Here is a 19,051-nt window from a genome sequence, read left to right as displayed (position 1 = left end):
TGGAAAGGCATGAAGAATTGTGATCCAGGATCTTTATTGCAGCCTGGTTTGCAACAATAGCACTAGAACAGTGCCTGGCAGTTAGAAGGCACTTAATTTTTTTTGATTGAGTGAAATTGTCTGTTGACAATGGAGTAAAGAAAAATGTAGCATTTTCATACTATGGGATTCATACACTTATTTAAAATATGAGTTTCTATGCTGTAACAGCACAATATAAAATAATAGTGGTTTAGATATAAGAAGTGTAGTTTGAGTAAATCCTCCAGAGCTGGTGTGGAGGCTCCACCCTCATCAGGAACCCAGGGTGCCTTCTGTTGTGTCGTTACTGCTCTTCACATGTGGCTTTTGCCCTGAACTTTGAGATAGCTCCTTAGCTTCACTTCCCCATTTCCGTCAGCAGTGAGAGAGGGAGGTGGAGGCACAGTCTGGAAGTTGCAGACATCTCACTGGACAGACTTAGTCATATGGCTTTGCCTAGTGCAAAGGAGGCTGGGAAATGTAGTCCTTAGCTGGACAGCCATGTGTCTAGCTAAGATTTCTATTCCTGTGGAAGAAGGAGAGACTGGTTATTTGCAGGAATGGCGAGCAGCCTCTGTCATACAAAGTGGATCAATACATTACTGATAGGGAAGCTCCTGAGGGCATATTGAGTGGAAAAAGCAAGTCACAAAAACACATATATTTAATATCCTATTTTTGTGTAAAAAATTCCAACACCCCTCAAAGAAACCTATACGTTTTAAAGTGCACATATGTTTATATGTAAATATATGGAAAAAATACAAAGGAAACACTCCAAATGGGTACTAGTAGTTATCTCAGAGGTAGTAAATGAAAACTGGGAAGAATCCAGGGAATTTTTATCTTGTGTTGTTTCAACTTCTTATGATGGAAATATGAACATATTTACTAAAAAAAAAACTTCATTTGAAGGAAAAGTAAAAATTATTTTAAAAATTGTTTTAATAAGAACAAAGTCAATGAGAGATGGCCTTGGAAACAAATTGTACTTACATGGTGTAACCAATGACAGGCTCCATGGATTGCAGGCCAGGAGAGTTTCAGCTTCAGCACATAGATTTTATGCTGTTTTTCCGGTACAATGAGAGGAAGTTTCAAAATAGACTGTAAAGAAAAAAAAACAAACAAACCTGGATGATACTTCTAAAAGGGTCACAGCTAAGGCCCCATGATGCAAGTATCTCTGGGAAGGGTGGTGTTGGCCATTACGCTGTGTAAACAGGGATCCCAGGGGCCAGCATCGCACTGCTCTCCGTCCCCAGCGGAAAGAGGGGAGGCAGACACTGGGCAGTGGCACTCTGAGTCCACCCGGTCCTGGGAAGGAACGGCGGCTCCAGGGAGGGGAGCCTCATGGGCCTGCAGCAGAGCTGGGGGCCTAGGGCTTTGTGCAGCCCGCAGCAGGTGACCTTTCCTAGTCCCGGCAGCGTTTGCCCATGGAGTTCGTCCTGACCACGGTCCCCGAGTGTGCTCTCTGGGGAATGGTGTCACAGTGAGGACAGCTTCAGGCCTGGGGAGGGGCTGGGAAGCAGTGGGCGGAAGCCCCCACCATGCTGGAATAGGGCAGGGGCCCCCTGAGAAGCTGGGATCAGTAGGACAGATGGCTCCGGGGCCATGGAGGTAGAGGATCTGTGAGCAAAGGGGTAGATACCAGTGTGGCCCCCTCACTATTGGCTTATGCTCTATGGGGTTTCTAGGAAAGTAAGACTGTTCAGAGCAAGGTGGCCGCCATGTCCCGGCAGAACCAGAAGTGTCTGAAGAGTTGGAATCGGTGGCGGTGTATCGATTAGTTTTGCTGCTGCTTCAGTTTTATAGAAATGGCTTAATAACACGGTTGTCTGCAACTTGTTTTTAATCACTTCATGTTATTTCAATGGTTTATCCATGATGTTATTGGTAGTCGCAGTCTGTTCATTTTAACTCTGTATAATCCATTGCGTGAATCTACTGCTACATACGCAGAGCCACTAAAAAATTACTAATAATGCACTAGTGAACGTTCTTGTACCTGTCTCCAGGTATGCTTGCCAGACTTTTAAATTTTTTGCCAATCTGGGAGTTGTAAAGTGGTATCTCATCTGGCTTTGATTTGCATTCCTTTGGTTATAAGGCTCTGCGTTTCCTCTCTGTTGAGGCACCTACTCACACTTTTTCATCCCTCTTTCCTCTTGGGCTGTCTTTTCCTCATGGACTGTGGGAATGATAGATGCCGGCTGCTAGTCCCTGGCTGATTGTGCGTGTCGCACGTGTCCCTGCCCTGGGCATGACTCCTATTTTCACTCTCTAGCCAGATGTATAATCTTTTTTCCTATAGTTTACCCTTTGTGTCTTATATATATATTTTTGAGATGGAGTCTCACTTTGTCGCCCAGGCTGGAGTGCAGTGGTGCGATCTCGTCTCACTGCAACCTCCACCTCCCCGGGTTCAAGCGATTCTCCTGCCTCAGCCTCCTAAGTAGCTGGGATTACAGACAGACCACCACACCTGGCTGATTTTTATATTTTTAGTAGAGACAGGGTTTCACCATGTTGGCCAGGCTGGTCTCAAACTCCTGACCTCAAGTGATCCTCCCATCTTGGCCTCCCAAAGTGCTGGGATTACAGGCATGAGCCACTGCACCTGGTCTGTGTCTTATTTAATACATTTATTACTACCTGAGGTCAAAAACGATTTTCTCCCTTTTTCCCGTTAAAGTTCCTTGGAGTTAATGTTTATGAAAAGAATCAGGCAAGACAAAAGTTAGTTTTTTTATCTGTGGGTAACCAGTGGTTCTAGCACTAATCTCATCCTTCCACGTAGATCAGCAATGCCCCCTCTGTCATGGATCATGTGTTCAAGTATGTGTGGGTCTGTTTCTCGGTTCTCTGTTCCTTCCTAGTCAGTATCCCCAACTGTACTTTAAAAAATTACTAGAGCTTTATAGTAAGTCTTTAGGTCTTACAGGGCAGGTTTTCTTGTCTGTGCTTGGGCCTTGCTCTTTTATGTAGATTCTACAACCAGTTTACAGATTCCCCAAAATGCTACTGACATTTTGTGTTTTAATCTGTAGATCAGCTTAAGGAATTGGTATCTTTAGGGTATCAAGCCTTCCTATCCATGCAAATAGTATCTCTCTTCTCTCTCATTTTGGTTTATTTCAGTAAAACTTTGTAATTTCCTTCATAAACATCTTTAATTAGATTTATTCTCTAGCTAGATTTGTTTCTTGGTACCTTATGATTTTATTTGCCATTGTAAATGGTACCTTTTAAAAACTGTGAAGGCTTCAACCTGAGGAAGCTGATTGGAAAAGGAATAAAAATAGAATAAATTATAAATGCTAGCTCATGTGATATATGGGAGTGTAATTGACTAGTTGCTTTTTATGTCTAGCTACCCTATTAAGTTTAAGAAAGTTTCCTTCATTCTTATTTGTTAATACTTGTTTTCATGAATGGGTGTTAAATTTTAGCTCTTTTCTTTGTTACTTTGCATTCATTGAGATCATGTTTCTGCCTTTTGATGCTAACATGGCAAATTACAATGATTGATTTTCAGATGATAGACCATACTTGCATTCCTGAGATAAACCTAACTTATGATCATCTTTTTATACACTGATGTATTTGGTTTACTACTATTTTTGTATAATTTTAAAATCTGTGTTTGAGTGAGACTATCTCGTACTTTCCCTTCTCACTATCTTTGTTGAGTTTTGGTATCAAGACTACTGTAGTCTCACAAAACATAAAAAATTAATGGTAGAACTTTGCTGTCCCTCTTCCTTCTCTTCTCCCTCCCTTCTCCTTTTCCTTGTATATTGAATCTTTTATTTTTTCCTCCTTCCAGAGGATTTCAATAATTTTTTATTTAAAAAATTTAAAATTAGGGATAAAGCCTGTTTTGTCTATTATTAATCTAGTGAAACCAGCTTTTTCTGAGTCAACACTTCGCCTTTTTATTTAAGCTTTTCCATTTCTGTTTTCGAATTATTACTACAAGTGGCAGATTCTTCTGACAGCTCAAGAAGAAGATCAGGCTGAATTGGCAGATGTGGGTCACTGATGTATTGGGTGACTGGCACACTGAGTCTTGGCTCTGGGATATTACTGCATTCTTTCTGTAAATCCACTTTTCCTAGGTTCTCCCTCCCTGCTTTCTTGCCTTATTTTTTGTCTTGTTTTGATTTCAAGCCTGTTTGGCTTATTTCCTTAGTCCACACCCACCTCCTTTACTGGTGAAGCAATTATGTGCTTTGTTTCTGTCTTTAAAGGTTCTAGTCTTCGCCAATTGCTTGGGACATTGTAGGCCCTAAGATATTTTGGAATAATTTAAATTAATATCTCTACCTAAATGTCTTTTCATGTATAATATTCATCTTTTTCTTTCTTGAATGGGACACCCAGTCTTTGTGCACATTTTTCTCCTTCATTTCACAAAAGGTGCTTTGCTATGACCTGGAAACCTTTCTTTGGTTCCTTACACGTTGCTCCATAATCATTGCTGTAAGTTTGTCTAGTTTTATGTTTGAAATGGAATTTTGTTGATTCTAAAATAGTTTTGCTTTTGGGCTTAGAATTCTTCCTGCCGCATAGAGTTTTGTTGTAACAGATTTAACCAGGTGTGCTGGGTACTCAGCTTACTGCCCTCAGCCCTAAGCCCACCCTCTATGACACCAACAGGGTCTCAGCACCACCTTTCTGCTCACAGCTGCATCCTTGTCAGGCTCTATCCCCAGGGGTGCTTCCTGGAGCTGGCAAGGCTGGAGTGTCACCGTAGCAACGTTTCACCCCCACAGGGGCAGTTCCTTCCCCTCTCAGTTTGCAGTTTGCCCAGCTCACTGCGCCAACCTCCTGGCCCCTCAGAAACAATGGATGGGGTGGGCGCCATGGCTCACACCTGTAATCTGAGCACTTTGGGAGGCCAGGAATTGCCCTCCCCTGTGATCGTACCCCTGCGCTCCGGCCTGGGAGATAGGGTGAGACCCCCAACTCTAAAAATCCCAAAAAACTGGGCTGGGCACGGTGGCTCATGCCTGTAATCCCAGCACTTTGGGAGGCCAAGGTGGGCGGATCATTTGAGGTCAGGAGTTCAAGACCAGCCTGGCCAACATAGTGAAACCCCATCTCTACTAAAAATACAAAAAAAAATAGCTGGGCATGGTGGTGTGTGCCTGTAGTCCCAGCTACTTGGGAGGCTGAGGCGGGAGAATTGCTTGAATCTGGGAGGTGGGAGGTTGCAGTGAGCCCAGATTTCACCACTGGAGTACAGCCTGGGTGACAGAGTGAAACTGTGTCTCAACAAACAAACAAACAAAACCTGAGGGCTCGAGCCCCATGCCCCTCAGTGGTCTGGGCCCCAGCTTCACTGGCTCTTTTCCTCTGAGCTGCCGAGTTGGAGTAATTCCCTCTGCTTCCCCGCGTTCCCCCAGCCCTGGGGTGGCAGCTGCTTCCCAAGGTTGCTACTCCATGGCATCTCAGAGTCCCTCTGCCTTTCCATCCCTCAATACCAAGCTACCCCTTCTCTACACGGGACTCTCTGTTAGAACCACAGGTGGTTTCTGTCTGCTGAGTGAACCCAGAAGAATATAGCAGGAGATGTGAAGGTGTGAGCTAGAAATCTGACTCCTTGTAAATCTCTATATTGCCTCTTTTTGGAAATACCTTCAGATTATCTGGTCTCTCTTGTAAGCTATATACTCTCTTGCCTACAGTCCATTTGTTCAGTAAGTATTCACTGAGTACTTAGTATGCACCAAGCACTGTGGGAGGGGTGAGGGTGTAGTCGTGACCAGGACACGGTCCTTGCCCCATTGGGGCTTATGGACTAGTGTTCATTTAGACCGAATTGGTTAGGAATTTTTAGTTCTAGCAGTGTGGGTAAAGAAAGAAAAAAATACATAAATTGCATTACATCAAAATGTAAAAACTGGCTGGGTGCGGTGGCTCAAGCCTGTAATCCCAGCACTTTGGGAGGCCGAGATGGGCGGATCACGAGGTCAGGAGATCGAGACCATCCTGGCTAACACGGTGAAACCCCATCTCTACTAAAAAAAAAAAAAAACCAAAAAAAAAAAAAAAAACTAGTCAGGCGAGGTGACGGGCGCCTGTAATCCCGGCTACTTGGGAGGCTGAGGCAGGAGAATAGCGTGAATCCGGGAGGCGGAGCTTGCAGTGAGCTGAGATCCGGCCACTGCACTCCAGCCTGGGTGACAGAGCGAGACTCTGTCTCAAAAAAAAAAAAAAGTAAAAACTCTATGCATTAAAAAACACAACCCACAGAATGAAGGCAACCCACAGAATGGGAGAAAACATTTGTACGCCATGTGTCTGATATGGAGCTAATATGCAGAGTATATAGAGAACTCCTATAACTCAGCAACAAGAACAAACAACCCAGTTAAAAAATGGGCGAAAGTCCAGGGTGAATTCTGTGAAGTAGAAAAGAAAATAAAGAGAAATTAAAATTAAAAAAAAATGGGCAAAGGTCCAGTGTGAAACTGTGAAGTAGAAAAAAAAATGAAGGAAAAGAAAAATTAAAAAGATGAGCAAAGGACTTCAATAGACATTTCTCTAAAGAAGATACACAAATAGTTAATGAGCATGTGAAAAGATGCCCAACATCATCAATTATTAGGCCAGTGCCAACTAAACACACAGTGAGGTAGCACCTCACGCTCCTTGGGATGGCTACTGTAAAACAACTGCCACCACCACCACAAGAGAGAACATGACCCGTATTGGGTAGGATGCGGAGGAGTTGGAGCCCTGGCACGCTGCTGGAAATGCCAAGTGCTGCAGCCACTGTGGGAAACAGTGTGGTGGCTCCTCAAAGAACGAACAGTACAATGACCGCATGGCCCACAATCCTGCTTCTACATATATACCCAAAGAATTGAAATCAAGGTCTTGAGGAGATGCTCTTTATACACACGTTCATAGCAGCATTATTGTAATCGCTGAAAGGCGGAAGCCACCCAGATGTCCATCATCAGGTGATGGATAAACAGTGTGGTCCATCCATACCGCAGAATATTATTCAGCCTTGAAGAGGAAGGACATTCTGACACAGACTGCAACATGGACGGCCCTTGAGGACTTCAGCGAAATTAGCCAGTCATAGAAGAACAAATACTATCCGATTCTACTTATATGGGATTCCTAGAGCAGTCAAAATTATAAAGACAGAAAGCGGGAGAGGGGGCTTGGGGGAGCGGAATGGAGAGTGTGTGTTAAATGGGGGCAGAGCTTCGTTCTGGGAAGATGAAAAGTTCTGGAGGACGGTGGTGGTGCTTGCATAACATTACGAACACATCTAATGCTACTGAGCCAGCTAATGTGGTAAATTTTATGTTATCTGGATTTTAAAATCAGATTGAATAACTATTTTGAAAGTGTAATAAAAAACATCAGTGCAGTAGCACAGCTGGAGCTGGGTATTGTCCCAGGTCAGCCACCAGCTGTGTGACTTTGAGCAGATTTGCTTCCCTGACTTCCCGGTTCTCATCCGTGGATTGAGGCATTGGAATGGTTCTTGTGCCAAAATTATTCTTAGCTCTGAACTGATGGTTGCATGGGATGATTTGTTGTTTTTTCTTTTTTCCTTTTTCTTTCTTTTGAGACAGAGTTTTGCTCTTGTTGCCCAGGCTGGAGTGCAGTGGTGTGATCTCAGCTCACTGCAACCTCTGCCTCCCGGGTTCAAGTGATTCTCCTGCCTCAGCCTCCCGAGTAGCTGGGATTACAGGCATGCGCCACCATGCCTGGCTAATTTTGTATTTTTAGTAGAGACAGGGTTTCTCCATGTTGGTCAGGCTGATCTTGAACTCCTGACCTCAGGTGTTCCACCCGCTTTGGCCTCCCAAAGTGTTGAGATTACAGGCGTGAGCCACTGTGCTCAGCAATTCATTGCTGGCACCAAGAGTGGCTGAGAAATTTGGTACCTGAGCAGGGGGTGAGGTTCTACTGTCCCCCTCCCCTCATTTCTAGCGGTTTTATTTTGGAGGGAACCTGACGCTTTTCTGGGCCTGTCTGTGATAGTAATGCCGGTTGACCGGCCGTCCCTTGGGACCCTGTAGCCAGGTAGGTTGATTGGCCTGAGGTCCTTGGTTCTCCCTGAAGCCAGCTGGTTCATGCCGGCTCACTGCATCCTGGATGCCTGGGAGCCCAGGCTGACCGGGCTCTGAGGGCAGCGGGCGGTGTCTGCGCCACTCAGTGTCCTTGAGTGCTGGGTGCGGTGGCCAAAGGCTGCGCGGTGCAGATGGTGCTCTGGGGGCCACCTGTCTTCTCAGACAGTTGTGAGGAGTCTTCTCAACTTAAAAGCTGGAGTTTGAAACAAGTGGCCTTTTAGGCCATTTTTATTATTGTCTTCCCTGTTTAGTACTCCTTGGGGAAGAGTTGAGATTATGTCCACCAGCGGGGGTGGGGGGGGGGTGCTAAATCGGTGGTGATTATCTGAATTTATTAATTTACAAAACTTTGTCTATTTGAGAAACACGAATAAATGCTGGTCTCTCCCTGCTGTGGAAGTGTGACATCTGTTACTGGCCCTCGTTCCGAGAGTTGATTAAGTTTTTTGCAAGAATTGTTTTCTGTCTGCTTGTTAGACTTTTCCTTTCTCCTTTACATCTCCAAAGCGCACAGCGCATCCACGTGTGGCCAGGCATCACAGGTCCTTTCTTTTGCCTGTGCTGGGAACAAGTTTCAAGGCTCACTGTGGAAGAGCTGCTCACCCGGGGCGTGGTCAGGGCTGCCAGGTGTGGTGGCTCACACCTGTAATCTCAGCACTTTGGGATGCTGAGGTGAGCGAATTGCTTGAGCCCAGGAGTTTGAGATCAGCCTGGGCAACACAGCAAGACCCAGTGTCTACAAAAAATACAAACATTAGCTGGGCGTGGTGGCACATGCCTGTGGTCCAGCTACTCAGGAGGCTGAGGTGGGAGGATCACTTGAGCCTGGGAGGTCGCGGCTGCTGTGAGCCATGATCATACCTCTCCCTCCAGCCTGGGTGACAGAGTGAGATCCTGTCTCAAAAAAAAAAAAAAAATTAAATTTTCTTATCACTGTCCACCTAAATAACAGTGAGAGGCTCTCTTAAAGGAATGATGTTTATCTGGGAGCAGGGCACTGGAGTGGGCAGATACTTGCCATGGTCTACAGTGCATAGCTGGGGAGGCCAAAGAAAACAAAGGCTTTTAAAGGAAAAACGAGGATCACATGATTGTTTTGAGATAATTATCCTTGCGACAAGGATCAGCAAGCACCAAGGGTGGTATCAGGCTGAAGGTGGGCGGGTGGTTGCTGGGCAGATGTCCTCACAGTGTGTTCTGAGTGAGGCTGTGATGTCCTGTGTGCACGGCTGTGGTTTGTGCAGTCTTTGTGATGGATTTGTTATTCCCAGGCATACTAATGTGCGAGCTCTCCCTTCATGGCCCTCCCCAGCTCTGTTTGTTAGGGTTTTTAACACAAGTCACTCATTTTGATTCTGACAGCCTTAATCTCACAAAGCCATGGGTTCATTCCCCACCCTTCCCGAGAGCAGAAGATACAGAATAGCAAATCTGTAATGAGAACAAAATCACTCGTTGCTTTAGCAGCGGACTGAACGTTTCCCGTTACTGCTATTGCCGTAACACACGTCTGCACGCCATACTGGTGCCCTGCGCTCCCCGTTGTTGGGCAGTCAGTCCCCCGTGTTGTGGCCTCCGTGTCGTGTGTCTCACGAGCACTGCTGAGCACCTTCTCAGGCCTCCCCTCTGCTGGGGCCGCACACCTGCCAGGAGCCGGGCGCTGTGCTGGGCAGCAAGTTTTCAGACAGCATCAGACGAAGCGAAGGGCTTTGCTGCTGTTGTCCCATGGCAGTCCCCTAGGGGAGATGCCTCATGGCTGACAGCAGTGTCATTGGTGGGAGGGAAAAGACCAAAGGCTTGGAGAGAGGACGCTGGGGAGTCTAACTTAGATGGGGGCTTAAAGGTCTCTTACAAGAGAGGTTGTTTGGGTTGAGGGTCAGGGGAGGGAAGAACATGCACAAAGACCACGAGGTGGGTACCCGGGGAGCCCCCGCCAGCAGCACAGGGTGCCACACGGGAGCCTCTGAGGGCACCAAGCCTGGCTAGCATGGGGCGGGCATGGGAACAGGACTACCAGCAGGGAGGCCAGATGTGTACGAGGCTGGGTTGTGGGTCTGCAAGGGGATTGCTGGGTTCCAGGTACATGTTACAGCTCAGGTGAGCTGTGGGTACATTTTTTGAAAAAGAAATTTCTTAGCCAAATTTTTCTCAAGAATCTGTCAGATTCATTAACTTGCTAGCAAGGAACCCAAAAGGTGACCAAAGAAGTGCATGCTTCAGAGAGAATGTGAGCCGGAGGGGTGAGAGGAGGGTGTGAACCCAGAGCATGGACACGGATGCCGGCCTAAGCAGGAGAGAGCGGGGGTGGCAATTTATCAGTCACCACAGAAGAGCCCTCTGTGGCAGGACGCCCAAGGTGCCTGCCATTGGGAGCAGACACCAGGAAGCCGCATCTGTGTCTGAATGGGACCACAGGTTCCCTCCAAGGAGTGTCTTACAGGCTGATTTATAGAAGGCAGGAGCCTGCGGGAGCCTGAGCTGAGCCCCGTGGGAGCGGCAGGCAGGCAGGTGCAGGCCAGTGCGGTGCATTCTCCAGCCTCGGGGGTGCAGCGTGCATGGGGGCCTGCTCCTTAGTTTGAGAACAAGCAGTTGTGCCACTAGTGCCTTGGAGTGAGCTGGCAACTGTGGTAACTCAGCTTGGTGTGTGCTTGATACCTGTGCTGACCGGTCCATCTGGCGCCTGGCCGCTGTGCTTCTAGGCCTATGCCTGCTGGCTGCCCTCTGCTGGGCATCGCCACTTTCAGGATGACAGCCTTAGAGCCTCCTCCCGGCCTGGCGGGGGCCCAGTGGTGGCGTCCTCCCGAGCGTCCTCGTGTGTTCCCGCAGCCACGGCCCCGGGTGCTGCACCTCTCACCTGCCAAGAGGATAGTGCCGCCCCTCTGCCCGTCCTTAGGGGTGTGGGCAGAGGGGAGGGTGGAGAGATGGGAGTGTGGACGGAAGGAAGGGTGGAGGATGGAGGTGTGGGGTGATGTGGGGCTGGGCCATGACAGTGGGTGGGGAAGGAAGGACTTTTCAGTTGAGGAGGAGCGGCCCAGTGCAGGGAGACCCAGGCGGGAATGGGTCTGAGGACATGATGGGCTGTGTGGGGTGTGTCAGCCGGGGGGCAGGGAGAGAGGGGAGAGCAGTGGGAGGGAGGCCTGCTCCATCTGCTTCCAGGAAGGTGCAGGCATGCTGCAGGTTTCCCCAGGGCCTTACAAGAAATTGCTGCGAAGTTTTCTACAAGACTCTTATGCAGGTGGAGAGCCAAAAGTGGCTCGAAATCTTGACATAAACAGGTTCCCTTCCTTCAAGCCTGAAATTGGTCACTTAGTATTCCAAGTCCTCAGGAAAGCAGAGCTCCCAGCTGTGATGCTTTTTGTTTTTAGGAGGTGGTGGTGATTGATTTGCTGGAGCCAGTTTCTCATTTGGGGAAGTGTCCAGCATAATGATAGGCACAACATAGATGTTTGTCAAATTGAATTAATTCTGGTCATTTCCTGGAGGAAGACAGACAGGATGTTTTAATAGCCGGTTATTTCCTGCGCCAGAGTTGGTTGGGTCTTCAGACACCAGCTGAATGCTTAGGGATTCTTTCATTTCCTAAAGTGCTTATAAAATTATGAAAAAGCACGACATTGCTGAAAACCTGCATTCATACTAATCATCTTTACTCTGAAAGTCCTGTGCCCACTTTCCAAGCACCCTTGCACGTGATTTCATTTGATCTGGGTAACAGCCTTGTGGGGTGGGCTGCTGCCATCCTGTTCTGTGTTTACAGAGGTGGAGGCTTCGTCAGAGGCACACAGTTGGCAGAGCAAATACTTGACGATCCTGGGATGCCTTTTTTTTTTTTTTCTTTTAATTTTGCGTGTTTTTCTTGTATAAAATATACCTAACATAAGATTTACCCTGGGATGACTTTTAAATCTCTCTTTTTTAAAAGTCTTTGTTCCACAGTATTCCTTGATTTTCTACTGTGCCATGCACTGGGCAAGACTAAACATCTCTTTCCAAAAGAATAACCTGATGCCTTTTTTCTTTGTGTTTAGGGCTCAAAATTTGGGCGGGGAATTGGACTCACTCAGCCTTCTCAACGCACGTCTGCTCGGAGATCATTTGGGAGATCTAAGAGATTCAGTATCACTCGCTCCCTTGATGATCTTGAGGTAATTTAATTTTCATTTTTCTTCTTTTCTCCTTCAAGTTTTAAAAAATGCAAATCCACCTTGCAGATATGTCTGGCTCTTTTCTGAGTCCCTGTGGTCTCCTCCCCTCCCCCTCTGTAGTGGTGACCCCTGTTTTCCGAGGGACAGCATCCCATGCATGTTTGGGGACCTTTCTACCCTGTGATGTGTCTGAGCTGTCACCAGGCTTTCTGGGGTGCTCTTCTGTGTGCCAGACTCCAGTGAACACTTCTAGAAATGAACTGGTTTAATTCCCACAAAAACTCTACCAGGTAGGGCCTGTCATTGCCCCCTTAAAGATGGGGCGTGATCCACAGACATGGGTAAGTGTCATTTTGTGTGGCTCTTCTATCTGTGCTTCTTTTGTAAAGAACAATGAAAAGATTTTATTTTTTATAGCAGTTTTAGGTTTACAGAAAGTACAGAGAATTCTATGCCCCCACCCACTTGTTAAAAATACGCCGTCAGGATCATTATGTCCTGCATTGGTGTGGGTGTTTGTTACAGTTGACAGGCCAGGGTGGACATATGATTATTAGCTCAGGTCCACAGCTCACACGAGGGTTCCCGCCTGTGCTGTCCTCTCTGTGGCTTTGGACAAATGTCCCATGCCGTGTACCCACCGTTGTGTATCACCGAAAAAGCCACCGCCCTGGAGATCCTCTGTGCCCCACCTGTTTACCCTGCACCCTCCCCTTGAACACTGACAACCACTGATCCTTTGACTGTCTCATTTGGCGTGTTTTAAAATGTCCTACAGGTGCAGCTGTATTCTATGTCTTCTTATTAATGTCTTATTCTAGAACATTGTGTCATGTTTTCAAGATTTACTCTTGGAGTTTCAGTCCAGTCCTTTTACTTGATGTATGGCATTCTGCTATGAGTATACGATGATGATTGATGCCTTCTGCTATCAATAGACACTCAGTGGGAGTGGGAGAGAATCTACCCGTACAGCATTCTTATACATGTCTCCTTCAGCGCTTGTGGGATGGGGCAAGTGTTCTTAGCTGGGAAGGATCTGCGTGAGCAGTGTGGCCAGGCTCCATCCACACTGACTGCTCCAGCTCCTGCTCTTCCAGGAGAATAGGTGGCTTCAGGGATGGCAGGGGTCCTGAGGATTGGCACGTTGTGGCTGCAAATAGGAATCTGCCCTTGGATGGCCTGTTTAGCCTTGGTCTCTCTGGGGAACTCGAAGGGCACGTCAGGGCTAGCATGGTGTATCTGGGCGGGCAGCAATCAGAATCAGCTGCAATGGGATGCCCATGCTGCTGATGAAGACACAAAAGATGTGTGTGCTACCTAAGGCAGGGCCTAGCTTGAGGCTGAGGACCCCGGGACCATTTTTGGCTCATGCTGCCATGCTGAGCTGACCATCTGTGCGCGAGTCCTGTTCATTTTCCTCCTTTTCTGTTGGTCATGAGGAACTCACAATGTGGCCCTAGGTGTGGGCTGACAGAGCTGTGCTGGTACCGTGGTGAATGATACGTGGGTCTGGGCCACGTGCTCTGCGCAACCTGCCCCTTTCCTGCTGGATTCAAACTTCTATTTCATGGTGGATTGCTGTCGGGCCTGCCCCATGCCAGGGTCAGTGCCACGCTCCTGGTAGACAGCTCCATTGTCTAATCACTGGGTGTCCCCAGTGGATGTTCCCTCTCCACCAGGGCCCTGCTGCTTTCCACATGGCGTGTGGTCCCTGCTGTCTTTGCCCCACACCTTAAACTTCCTGGCTGTAACTCTCTTACTGGGGCCAAGGAGGATGGCCCAGGTGGCAGGGCTGCCTGCCCTTTTCTGTGTGGGCCCTGCTCGCTGCTGGCCACCTTCCATGAGTCCTGGGAGAGGGATCTGAGCAGCCTTCCCAAGTGAGGGGTGGTCTGCCTCTTGAGCCCATCATCCTGAATAACACGGAGGAAGGCTGTCCATAAGAAAACGATATTTATTAGTATTTGGGAATAGGCATTGCAATGAGAATATGCATGCTGTAGTAAACTATGAATATTCAGGGAGGTCAAGGAAGACAGCAGTTTTTAAAGGAAAAATGAGGAGGATCACAAGATTGTTTTGAGATAATTGCCTTAAACAAGGGTGGTACCAGTCCAAGGTTGGACAGGCAGTTACGGGACAGATGTCTTCAGAGGAATATTTTTGTATGTGAGGCTGAGATGGGCTGTGTGCAAGGTTGTGGTTTTGCAGTCTTTTGTGATGGATTTGTTATCAGGTCTATGAGCATGAGAACCCTCCCTTCCTGGCCTTCTCTGGCTCTATAACACTTTGTTAGGGTTTTTAATACAAGTGACTCCATTTTCATTCTGATAACTTTCGCATTTCCCCCTTTTAATTGAGACCTTTCTCCAAAAGCATAGCTGACCTGCAGTCAGGCTTTGATTGCCCTTGGTGCTGGGATGGAGCTGTCCCAGTTTGGTGTGGTCTGGTTCCACATCAGCAGGAGGTGACTGTGACCAGGAGTCAGTGTCCGAGCTCATTTATCCACATTTGAGCAACCAGGGAGGTGTGGAGGGAGTGGCCCTCAGGTGCAGTCTACCTGAGTCCACTGTTAAGTATGGTTTTGTCTGTTCCATGGATGTTGGCATCATCTCAACACGCTGGGCCAACATGATTCTGTTAGGAGTTGTACTTCTGCAGAGCCTTAAGCAACAGATAAAAAATTTAAAAAGGGAAAATGCAGAGTGAAATTAATAATAATATGACAATCCCAGGTTGCATAATGTTTTGAGTCATGAACATAGGCTTAAAGACAACCAGTTAAATAAATCAAATGACCGTGGAAAACTGGGTGAGACTTTTTATAATATATGGCCTGTTTCCTTTTTTGGTGTGTGTGTATTTTTTCCTTTTTGTGGAGAATGGGGTTTCTCATGTTGCCCGGGCAGATCTTGAACTCCTGGGCTCAAGCTATCTTCCCACCTCTGCTGAGATTACAGGCACGAGCCACCATGCCCACACCCGTTTTCTCATTTTGGGTATATGGGCCTTAATTTTCCCAGAAGAATTTATTCAGGTTTAGCATGTAGTATCAGCAATAGCGCAGACATTTCCTTCTTTACGCAATGGACAATGTAGACCAAGTTTGTCATCTAGTGTCCCATGACTGAGTTGGATTAAAGCGCAGTGAGCACCAGTTGTATTAGGAATGTTGCCGAAGTCACCCACTAGGTGGACTCAAGGATCTCTTCGGGTTCTGTCTAGTTCCCAGCAAAAGCTACTGATTGTGAAATTTCGATTACACCATTATTGTGCTGAGTCAAAAAGGTAGGCATTAAGAGGGGTAAATGTCTCATTATAAAATGGAGTCTTATTCCAGTGCCTTGGGAGAAGCTGCCCACAGCATGAAGCTGTCAGCTTCTAGTCCTGTCTTGTGGTCTGAGTGTCTCTGGTTGTGGCATCAGTGGTTTGGTGAACTCTTGGTGTGGCCCATGCATCAGGAATGAGATTTGTCCCTTAAGATTCATTTAGTTTCAGCTTACAGGGCTTCAGGCATAGAGTAGTTCTCTGCTTTTAATAATTCTACGGAAGAAAGTTGGATGGGAGGAAGTTGGAAGACTTGGGGAGCTTGGAACCAGTGCACAGGGCTCCCATCTAATAACAGGAGTACTGCAGCTTTTCTTCAGAAGCATGGCTTCTTCTCTCTACCTTGATCACACAAGAAAAAAATCACTCCAATTTTAACAGCCTCCTGAGGCTGGGAAGACAAACCAAGGCAGACTATAGATTTTTCCTACAGTCTTAAGGTTTCTGGGCCTGACAGGAAGTGACAGTTTTTACTTACCCGCTGTGAGGCTGGAGCCCTTGAAGCAGGGTGTTCTATGCACGTTCTCAAATTTGAGATTCCAGACATGGCGTTGGGAACAAAACCAGTGGTTTCTGTTGTATCCTGCTATAAAGAGGGAACAGATTTTTGTTGTTGTTGTTGTTGTTGTAAATAACCATGTTGCCGTAAGAATACTTGTGAACAGTTTCTAGATTTTGGAGGGATTGAGTAGGGAGAAAAAGCAAATGTTTTTACTTTTGTTTTCACAGAAGTATACTTTACCAGATTGCTGTTAAGTTATAGACAGTTTAAGAAAGAAAACATCCTGGCCAGGCGCAGTGGCTCACGCCTGTAATCCCAGCACTTTGGGAGGCCAAGGCAGGCAGATCACGAGGTCCGGAGATCGAGACCATCCTGGCTCACACGGTGAAACCCCGTCTCTACTAAAAATACAAAAAATTAGCCATGCGTGGTGGCGGGCACCTATAGTCTCAGCTACCTGGGAGGCTGAGGCAGGAGAATGGTGTGAACCCGGGAGGCAGAGCTTGTAGTGAGCCGAGATCACACCACTGCACTCTAGCCTGGGTGACAGAGCGAGACTCTATCTCCAAAAAAAAAAAGAAAAAAAGAGAAAACATCCTTAGATCTGGAAAACAAACATTTAAGTAAAGAACCAACAATGTTTCAAATAGAAGTCATAAAATCATCTCATCAGTTATTTAATCTCATGTAATTAATTTTTGTTCTGCTTGCTCTTGATAAGTAGTTTCACAAATTCGTCTGTTTCCTTATTAGAGTTCTGAAGAATTTTCAGTTAGTCTGTCAATCTTAAAGTTATTAGAAACCCGTATTTAAGAGTACTTCTTAGAGTCTTTTCCATGAAATCTGATTGCAAATACTTTTAGAGAGACAAATGAAAGCAATAACAATGGATAAGAAAAACAGAATAGCCATGGTTTAAAATCTGGTATAAGTTCATTATAATTAGCAATTGACAAGGAAATCTGGCTATTTCTGTAGCATACAACATGATAACGAGAGTTATGGCATATTAGATTTCTAAGAGTTTTAAACAATTTTGGAACATTCCTATAAAAACACACCCATAAATGTGACTGAAGGAAGGTCTAGCATCACGTATCATTTTAGTGTTTTTTATACAATTTACCAGATAAGCCTAATAATTTACTGTCTTTTTAAGATTAGAGATACGTCCTTTGAGGCTCTCCAGGAGCTTGACTGGAAAATACTAAAGCTAATTATGGGTCAAAGAGATTTAATTTAGAATTTGTATCTTGGGGAATCCCATCAAAGATACCAAAAGATTTAAAACACGTGATCAAAACAGGAGCACAGGTCACTATTAGATAATAGTCATTCATTTAACCTGAATAAGAAGGACTTCAAAAGCAACACAGGGAGCTCCATGAATGTAAACAAGCAACCCACTCAAAGCTCCGTTTTCCTAAAAAATAAAAAAACTTAATAAAGACAGCACAGGATATTATCTTGATAAAACATAAAATCTTTGTTTCGTAGGCCAGTTACCAGAAAGGTAAAGGAAAACCTCCTGTGGTGTGACTGCCTCTCGTCGTGGGAAGCTCATTTGGTTTGCCTGAAAGTAGAACCTGATGAAAAGTACTTGAATTTAATGAGACATAGGAAGAGTGTGTCCAAGGTTATGAGTGCGCACCATATCATGGAGGAGCGTAAATGTGACAGTTAGTACCTTGAGCAGGGCAGTACATGGCTCTAAGTCACAGCATGGGAAGTTTTCTGCTTCCATGGCACAATTCATACACATCCAGAAAAGCCGAATGTACAGAATCGAGTTATACAGGTGGAAAACAGTGCGTCAGACCATAGTAACAGAGTTAAAACTGGAGAAAAAAGTTACAGGAGCTGACAAAAAATTGAAGGAAAGAGTCCTTGCCCAGCCAAGCAAGCAGCTGCAGCTTCTCAAGGGGAGAGAGCGGAAGGCAGTGATGATGCGGCCTGCAAGTCACGCGCAGCAAGGCCAGGTCAAAGCCGAGCTTCTCAGATCCACATTGAGAGGAAGACTCTGCCTGGAGAAATGAAATTACCATTCTAAATGAAGACAGCATTTCTAACCTGAAAGGAGGGAAATTAGATGGAGACTAAAATAGAAAAAAGCTGCAGTTCAGAAGCTTGTTTTATAAACGTATTTCAGAATTGAAAATCAAAATGTCCTGCAGTTTTACTAATAGCTGATCAATACTTCAAGAAAATCCTGTTGTTCTAACATAAGCAACCATGTTTTTTGCTTTGTATTAGTGTATTTTTAATATTAAAGCTTGGTCTTTAGAAAGAATTATAATTTTCTTCTAATTAGAACCAACTTAATCATATAAAATTTATTTCGTAAATTCACCCTTCACAGACCTTTTATGACCTGTATAGGCCTTCGATGACATCCTTAAGCCTTTCTGCTTTGTTCTGTACTTCCTCTTTCTTAAAAAAAACAGGCATTTTACTTTAGGACAAAAATTGACCACACAGGAGTCTTTCTCATACAAAATTATTCACTTTTGTTTTTAACCTTCCTTACTAAAATACATCTACATACCTATAACTTTCTTCACATCTCTCTCTTTCCCACTTAGTGATTTCTTTGTCTTTTCTTTCTAAACCCATATTTTGAAACAAATTTTAAATAATCTCCAAACTAGACAAAATTACTCTTTTTTCTCAATAAAGAATACATTTTTATTCCTCTCATAATTTTTCTCATCAGAAACGTATCTTACTTTTGGTATACTTTGTATACTGATATATATACACACACACACATACATATTAGAATATACATATTAGAATGTATTATATATACATATATACACACACATATTAGAATATACATATTAGAATGTATTATATATACATATATATATACACACACACATACATATTAGAATTTTAACTCTTAGTAACTGTAATTTTTAGTGAAAACCTTGGAAGCAAGAAACTTTTAA

General features: G+C 45.3%; 1 protein-coding gene across 7 annotated transcripts in view; it reads left to right on the top strand.

The window, feature by feature from the left end:
• LOC116274223 (regulator of G-protein signaling 12) overlaps positions 1-19,051 on the top strand; it is a 110,153-nt gene that overhangs the window by 37,622 nt on the left and 53,480 nt on the right. For 5 of the 7 annotated variants that reach the window (XM_031664759.1, XM_031664760.1, XM_031664761.1 and 2 more), the window contains one exon: positions 12,155-12,271. In XM_031664759.1, the coding sequence (XP_031520619.1) occupies positions 12,155-12,271 (117 nt within the window). Of the gene's footprint in view, positions 1-12,154; positions 12,272-12,391; positions 16,454-17,597; positions 18,896-19,051 lie in introns of those variants that run through there. The other 2 variants (XM_031664763.1, XM_031664764.1) reach the window with 2 other exon arrangements.

This window comes from Papio anubis, chromosome 3, assembly GCF_008728515.1.
Source record: "Papio anubis isolate 15944 chromosome 3, Panubis1.0, whole genome shotgun sequence".
Lineage (NCBI taxonomy): Eukaryota > Metazoa > Chordata > Mammalia > Primates > Cercopithecidae > Papio > Papio anubis.
The sequence above is the reverse complement of the archived record's forward strand: the minus strand, read 5'-3'. Positions and strand labels throughout refer to the sequence as shown.